Source organism: Pundamilia nyererei, unplaced genomic scaffold (genome assembly GCF_000239375.1).
Source record: "Pundamilia nyererei isolate P.nyererei 1_Seehausen unplaced genomic scaffold, PunNye1.0 scaffold00269, whole genome shotgun sequence".
NCBI lineage: Eukaryota > Metazoa > Chordata > Actinopteri > Cichliformes > Cichlidae > Pundamilia > Pundamilia nyererei.
The window spans coordinates 493,770-502,195 of NW_005187670.1; the positions used below are offsets into that span (position 1 = coordinate 493,770).

At 48.0% G+C, this 8,426-nt stretch overlaps 1 protein-coding gene across 1 annotated transcript in view; it reads left to right on the top strand.

Moving 5' to 3' along the window:
• ube2g2 (ubiquitin-conjugating enzyme E2G 2 (UBC7 homolog, yeast)) overlaps positions 1 to 7,355 on the top strand; it is a 12,286-nt gene extending 4,931 nt beyond the window's left edge. Inside the window, exons 4-6 of the mRNA XM_005750329.2 lie at positions 3,601 to 3,719; positions 6,255 to 6,395; positions 6,471 to 7,355. Coding sequence (XP_005750386.1) covers positions 3,601 to 3,719; positions 6,255 to 6,395; positions 6,471 to 6,583 — 373 coding nt within the window. The 3' untranslated portion in view covers positions 6,584 to 7,355. The remainder of the gene's footprint in view (positions 1 to 3,600; positions 3,720 to 6,254; positions 6,396 to 6,470) is intronic.
• The last annotated feature ends 1,071 nt before the right edge of the window (positions 7,356 to 8,426 follow it).

Consider the following 8,426-nt stretch of genomic DNA (forward strand, 5'->3'; position numbering starts at 1 on the left):
TTGGTTGGTTGAGGCTAACAGACTCACATTAGTTTATGTTAGCTAACTAGTGACAGGATCGATACCTCAGAGGAAAATAGGGACATTAAAGCTAAACATCAGTGTGAGGGGATCACTGTAGTGCTGCAGCAGTGAGTTTATGTGAAACCAGGACATACTGTGGACATACTGTCCACTTTACTGTCTGTGTCTGTAGCAGGAAGTGGCTGTTTGGCTAGCTGCACTGAAACAGGAAATCCAGCTGTTAGCCGTGATGTTGGTGTTTGTAAAGGACAGTGTAGAGGAGAGGCTGTTAGCTGCAGCCAACCAACCACCTGACGTCACGTTCGTACTGACAGAAACATGTTTTTATAACTTTAAGCTGTTATTTGTTAAATCCAGCTTCACAGCAGTTACATGTGTGTCAGAGTCAGAGCTCAGTGGGGTAAATTAGCCTTGATGTGTTCAGTGTTTCATGTCCTCTTTAATACGCTGTTAGACAAAAACATTTCTTATCAGTTATTAAAGATGCTGCAGCTTCGTGCTGTCTCAGACCAAAATTAGTCTCAGCAAGAACTGAAGCGACAAGCTGCAGAGAACATCTGCTGATCCTGAGACTCTTCAAGGAGTCAGAAAACCATCTGCTGAAGGTGTTTCACCTGTGACCGGAAGAAGTTACAGTGGATCTAAATCCATTAAAACACCCCAGATGTGGACCCACAGCTGTGTACTCTGAGTACTCGGTGTGAAAGTAGACATCCTGACTGCAGTAGATGTCCAGAAGTTATTGTACCTAAGAAACCAACATGAACGTGATGTCAGTGAAGGCAGCGCCCTCACTCTGTCATTAGTAACGGAGCCTTCTGTTGTTGTGGATGTTGGCGTGACAGCAGCTTCAGTCTGCCCTTCAATTTAACCTGCAGCTCGTGCTGCGGCCAACCATCCACATACCTGCCATCCCCCTGACCGATGACATCACCGCGCCACACCCTATCATTACCGAGGTCATTACCTGAGCAGGTCGGCCCTCTGAGCTGCGCTTTGAGATGCTGTTTCTTCATGGGAAGACGTCTGAGCTGCCTGCTCATGTTTAACGGCTGGCTGTTTTATGCCTCGTTGGTTGGTCGAAGATTCAGAAACAAGCTGCTGGGAGCGCGCCGATCCTCTGCCATGGCTCCGCCTACACTGATAGACAGCTGGAGGTGTTTCAGACAACATGGATCACCTGTGTCAGACTGGACCCGCCCACCTGTGTCAGACTGGACCCGCCCACCTGTGTCAGACGGGACCCGCCCACCTGTGTCAGACTGGACCCGCCCACCTGTGTCAGACTGGACCCAGTATGCTCACAGACGAGCCGTTGGTGTTTTCGGTGCAGTCACCAGGCAGTACACATGTGTGTTTTATAGACAGTCACAGGAGTCCACTTGTGAATACGAGCTCTTTGACGCTCAGTTGTTTCCGCTCTTTGAACCTCTGGCGCTCTGACTTGTTTTGTCCTCAGCTGGTCAGCGTCCTTGTGTCCCGGTCGCCAGCGATGTGCCAGTTAAAGTGATGCAAGGTACTCGCTCCAAACCTTACATTCATAAAGCTGTAGCGGCGTCACTGTTTGGATCCAGGTGATGAAACCCTTTGATTTGATCAAACTGCTCTCAGATCTGATAAAAGAACACGCGTCAGACGAGCGCTGATTGGTAGCACAGATAGCCAATCAGAGTGTGTGTGGTCAGTGATTAGAGCGGCTGAAGCCGAAGTAATCTGCAGACAGACGATCAGATCGGCTGATCTGCCTGACCTCAGATCTGTGATGTGCTCAGATATTCAAACGTCCTCTTGAACTCTGATGACTCAGAAGCTCCATGACGGCGTAACGATCATAAACATGCTGTGATACCGGCGCCGTGTCCTTGCAGCTGATACGGATCGGTGAGCTTCAAACAGCTGCCGCTAGGGCTGTTCGATGTAACCATATATATCTGATGACGATATAAAAACGTCCATAGTTTCATTTTACGCTGTCGTTTGTTTCGTGGTGTCGCAAAATAAAGTGTTTACAGCAATATGTGTTCATGGTTCTGATGTCACTGTAGTGGCTGTATTCATTTATTAAAGTTCTCTTTCTCTTATATTTAATGTTTACACACTACAGGCAAGCACCTGGTTTTATGTGTTGTTGTTAGCAACAGCAACGGTAACAGCATCGCGTGTCCGCTTGTTTATGTTCCACATAAACCTTTCACAATAAAACTCAAGATCCTGTTGAGACTTTTCAAAATAAAACTGAATCACGTGAAAGAGCAGATTATTTACGATGAGAAGTAAAAAAGAGCCGCCAGGTGCTAAAAAATAAACCTTAGACTCAAACATCAGAACAGGCTTTTCCCCGCAGCACGCCGTGTGATAAATACAAAGAAAACGGCGCCGTTACAACTTATGTCTAAAAATGTATCGTTTCATGCATCGTTAAAACACTCGAGGACGCGCAGCTGGAAACACTTCACACAAGTCGAGCTGCCCGAGATTCACAGAATTTACAGAAAATGTTACATTTTTGTGATTTATATCGTTATCGGACGATAGATGTCTTATATCGGGATGTGAGATTTTGGTCATATCGCACAGCCCTAGCTGCAGGAGCAGAACAGCTTCTCCAAGCCGGTTCAAAGATCTGCTTCTAAAGGAGCCACAGGACGTTCTCCCCAAGTAACTGAAACTACTCCAACAGCTCTGTGGGGAGCCGCTCCGCTTTTTCTGACAGGACGTTTTTCCATGAGAAAGGTACGCTGAGACCAAGTACAGCAACAACACAATACTAACATAACAACAATAAGAGTAAGTAAGGAGATAAAGTATATGTCACTGTAGACGGAGCAGCAGCATGTACACAGCATGCTTACAGTCCAGCGTTCTTTCTAAGATCTTCTCATCATTTGGTCTGAACATCAGACCCACGTTATGTTGAAGTAAGTCAGTATTTGTCTCCTTACACAGACTGACACTGGCTGGGTTTGGAGTCAGGTTGGTTCATCTCCTTCTTCTGACTCGAGAACAAAGTTAGTTTTTTTCAACAAACACATTTTTGTTGAAAAACAACAAACTTTTTGCTTTCCAGCAACAAATATTCAAATTTGAGTGGCGTCTGAAAAACATGAAGACAAACACGTGAAATGAGTTTGTTAGCTGCTGGTGCTGATGGAGAGAGCAGGTGTTAATGTTCCTGTTTGCTTTGCTGTCTCCGTGTTCCACGTGTCTTTGTTTACAAGGAACATTAATCTCTGTTTTTACCTGTGTGCCTCCCAAGGCTGCTCACACCTGATTAGTCAACAGGACAGAAACCTGCAGATGTTCACATCCAGATGTGTTCATAGAGACGGGGTTACCTGTTCTGAAGCTGCTCCTTCAGGTTCTCGAGGGAGATAAAAATTTGTTAGAGGGTCATGAAATCAGAGTGAGGGTCACCTGTGCACAGGTGTTACAGAGACGGGAACAGAAAGAGCAGCAGATTAAACTTAAAAACCCGTCCAGCTGCTAACAGGTGATCCAGGCGGGTTCTCCAAGTTCTTCAGGTGCTCCTTGGTTTCGTGCCCTCTGGGTCTCACATGTACTTCCTGTGTGTTTCAGGGGTCCTCAGGACACGTGCTTCGAAGGCGGAGTGTTTCCAGCCATCCTCAGCTTCCCCTCCGATTACCCCCTCAGTCCTCCAAAGATGAGGTTCACCTGCGACATGTTTCACCCCAACAGTAAGTCTACCTGCGGCTGAGCTCCGCCCCCTCACCTGCACAGACAGCTTGTGTTCTCACAGGGTTTTATGAAGGTTAAAGCTCGGTTCAGACTGGAGGTGTGTTTGTGGAGAAGCTGATGTGATGTTTATCCTCTCTCCCTCTCAGTCACTTTAATCCAGCACAGTGAATCACCGCAGCGACGAGCTCGTGTTTCCGCGGTTTTAGACTCGTTTAGAGCCTCGCTCTCAGCTTTTAACCCGTCATGTTCACCTGAAAACAGACAAACTCTTAAACACACCTGAGTTACTCCAGGTGTGCCTCAGGTTCCTGAACAGAACACGCTTGGTTTGCGTCTGTTTTGATAGGTAAACAGACCGCAGTGACCCCCTCAGTCATGTGACAAGTCATGTGACACAAGGCTGCGTTGTCACAGTAACGGCCAAAGCTCCTGAGAGTCGGTTTGACTTCAAAGCAGTCATGTGACCAGTCACAGCACGCAGCACTAATGTTAGCATGCTGTTAGCATGCTAACATTAGTGCTGTGATTAAGATAAGATAAGATAAGAAAACCTTTATTAGTCCCACACGTGGGAAATTTGTTTTGTCACAGCAGGAAGTGGACAGTGCAAAAGTTATGACGCAAAAATTAGAATACAATAAGAATAAATACAGTACACAGCTGTACAGAATAGAATAAAATAAAATAAAATACTATATACAGTAGAATAAAATAGAATAAAAATATACAATGAGATAAAAATAGAATACGAATGCTATATACAACTGAGTAAAAATACAACGATGCCAGAAAAGATTATTGCACTTAGTGTTATTGCACATGTGTGGATGTGTGTGTTTGTTCAGTTAAAGTCTTTATTATGGAGTCTGACAGCAGTGGGGAGGAAAGACCTGCGAAATCTCTCCGTCCCACACCGTGGGTGCCGCAGTCTCCCACTGAAGGAGCTGCTCAGTGCTGTCACAGTCTGCTGCATGGGGTGGGAGATGTTGTCCAACAGGGATGACAGCTTAGCCACCATTCTCCTGTCACTCACCACCTCCACTGGGTCCAGAGGGCATCCTAGAACAGAGCTGGCCCTTCGGATCACCCTGTTCAGTCTCTTCCTGTCCCCAGCAGAGATGCTGCCGCCCCAGCAGACCACACCATAAAAGATAGCAGAAGCCACCACAGAGTCATAGAAGGTCTTCAGGAGTGGGCCCTCCACTCCAAACGACCTGAGTCTCCGCAGCAGGTACAACCTGCTCTGCCCTTTTCTGTAGAGGGCGTCTGAGTTATGAGTCCAGTCCAGTCTGTTGTTCAGATGAACACCAAGGTACCTGTAGCTGTCCACAGCCTCAATGTCCATACCCTGGATGTTCAGTGGTTGCAGTGGAGAATGCTTGAGTGCTGAGCCATGATGTCACAGCAGGGTAACAGTCTGAGCACGCTCAGTCCTGATTAGAGGACAAGCTGTTCGCTGCTGGCCCATCATCACCACCCTGCACCAGCATGCCCCCGAGCTGAACTTCCTCCTGCAACTGTAGCGTCTGATCATCCATCAACAGCCTGCAACCGCCGCAGGTGAAACCCACGAAGAAGAAAACACTGAGCGGGCCTGAACCTCCTCAAAGGTGATGGAAAAAACACGTCTCAGGTTTCAAAAGAAGAGAAAAAGTTTTCAAACTTTCTGAGCTGAACGTTTACTCACCATCTGCCCTGCATGGCACCGCTCGCACAGGTGAGAACAGGTGCCAGGCTGCCAGCAGGTGTCTGTAGGTCTGCACCACCCAGCTCCTCTGCATCAAACCTGTTGTTTCATAGAAATGTGAAATATCTGAACGAATAAATATAAAGGTTGTTCTCCCTCCTGCATGGCTCCAGCTGCAGCAGGACTTTTATCTTGTTTCCTGAATTGTTGGAAGCTGAGATTCAAATGTGAAATGATCAGATTAACTGCTCGGCTCTCGTATCTATTGTGTGCTGATAAAACAGCAGCTGTCAAAGCAGGAACGTCAGACAGCCGACAGGAAGCACTTTGCACACTGATAACAACGAGATGTTTGATGGAAACAGCCTCTGAGTGCTGCCTCACCTGACGGGAGGCTTGTTTACCTGTCAGGTGTTGTTCTACTGCACCTGTGAGGACTCGATGGCCGGGCGGCACTTTGAGGAGCAGATAAAGAACATCCTGTTTCCAAATATGTCCTCGCTGAAAGTGTTTAATGAAGTTTTTACAAAAAAATGAATCCCAAAAACTCAAAGCGAGGCTCACGACACGACACGCGGGTCTCAGCTTTAATGAAGCGTTTGAACAGAAATGTCTTAAAATCAGATTCACAGCATTCAGAAACATCCACCCATGCGTGTCGGGGGGGTGGAGCCTGTCCCAGCAGCAGGTCCACCTGGACAGGTCACCAGTCTGGCAGCATTCGCACCTGTGGGCATTACAAACTAAACCTGTGTGTTGAACTGGTCGTCGTTAAATATGTTGGATTCTTTCAGATGGGCGGGCTGAGTCGTGCTCCCTTACTAATCATCTTCCTCCTCCTCCTCAGTCTATCCGGACGGTCGGGTCTGTATCTCCATCCTCCACGCTCCGGGCGACGATCCGATGGGATATGAGAGTAGTGCAGAGAGGTGGAGTCCGGTCCAGAGTGTAGAGAAGATCCTGCTGTCTGTGGTCAGCATGCTGGCAGGTAATCACACACCTTTCTGTGATGTCATCATGTGTAAACCATGCTTCACCTCTGTACTCGGTCCTCTCCTCTCAGAGCCCAACGATGAGAGCGGAGCGAACGTCGATGCCTCCAAGATGTGGCGGGAAGATCGAGAGCAGTTCAACAAACTCGCCCAGAAGATCGTACGCAAGTCTCTGGGCCTGTAGAGATGATGTCATCAGCCTGCGCCCTGTGTGTGTGTGTGTACAGCAGAAACAAATGGCATGGACAGACACACATACACAGGGCGCTCAGTATGGACAGATCAATACATAAACTGATGGATGGAAGCCGATCAAAGGACACAAACCAAACGCGATGACATCACCACCACCTTCACTCCGACAGCAGCAGCAGAAACGGCGCCGCCGCCGCCATACCTCATCCGTCTCCTCTGCAGGACAATATTTATCAATAAATTCATGAAAAGATCAGTTTAAACTTTGTTTGTATAGGATAGAAATGATGTTTTACCTGAAGCTGTTGTCCCATAGCGCCCCCTGCTGTGCCGCCTGGTGCTGTCAGTGTACAGTCGTCGACACAGAGGGGAGCCGGTCTGATGTCCAGGAAGTTTCTCATCATTCCGATCTGGTTTAAAGTTCAGGGATTCAGACTGCTGACGGATCGAAAGAGTCCTGCAACCGCAGTACCCCGCCCCGCCCCGACTCCTGCTTCCTGTTTCTGTTCATTTGCTGCTGTTGGCGAGAAATCGTTTCTGATCTGACTGGTTGATAAACGTGGACTCGGACTGGACGTCCGGTCGGACGGAAGCACGCCGGCTTCTCTCAGCAGGACTTCATGCACTTTATGTCTTCCTGAAGGAGGACGTCGCGATGGTTCAGCTCGCCGAGGAGCTGACGGGAGCACAGAGCTTTAGTTTGAAGGGTTTCTTTGAATTTGTCTGATTTAACAAACGATTAATAAAAAATACCAAGAGCAGAGCGTGAGCTGGTTATTCATTACATCTGAAAGCAGGTCCAACATTTAACAAAGCTGCCTTTTTTCTCTCACTGCAGTTTTGTTCAAATAATATCAGCTGAGAAATGTAAGCCCAGTGTCGGCCCAGAGCCCGACACCTTCCTGTTTTGTGATGTGCTGGGGTTCAGACCTTCAGGGCTCAGATGTCACATTTCTAAATAAAGTGGCGTTTTCTCGAAGCGCCGCTGAAGCAGAAGCACCTATAAATGTCTGAGATCACATGCAGATTTAAACCTGAGCTTATCCCGGATCAGTCTGTTTTAACCTCGCCGCGACTCTGACTCAGCTCACGTCAGCGCTGAGTCAAGTCTGCAGATAAAAAGGACGAGTGCAGATGAGAGGGGTCGGCGAGGGAGGTGACATGCCATGACAGCAGCTTCCTGTCTGGGCCTGCCTCAGACATAAAGACATGAAAGGAAGGCAGCATCAGTTACAGAGCGCAGGCAGCCCACAGCTCATGCAGGTAATCTGATTACCTGGTCCTGTCTGCTTAGCCCAGCTCTGTTCTGTCAGGCATTCTGTCACAGTTCAGAGTAATCCTTATCTGACACGCCATCCTCTGTGAAACAAGCTGCTTCTCTTTAACATCCCACTCACTAAGGTCCACTTTCTGATTGGCCAACTTCAGGAAGCCTGCTGAGGGGCAGCGCCCAGTGTTGTTGGAGAGCAGGGTGACGCTCGCAGGGATCCGTGTCAGCCGATCCTCGTTAAACCCCACAGACGACCAGCTGACGTGATAACATGAGGTGCAGTTACGGTTCAGCCCAGCATGCGTCTGTCACTGAGCTGATCTGGGACCAGCCTGACCCTGGATCTGCTGCTGAAGACCCAGTCACATGACTCTGACATCACTGCTCCTCACAGCTAAAACAGTTTGTTTGGTCTTTGTCAAAACTGTATGTGTGTGTTCCAGTTTTACATAACAGCATGAAGGCAGATGGCTTTCCTTTAGAAACACTGAGAGATTTTATCAGCTCACACACACACACACTCACACACAGAGACACACACGCACACACAGACACACACACA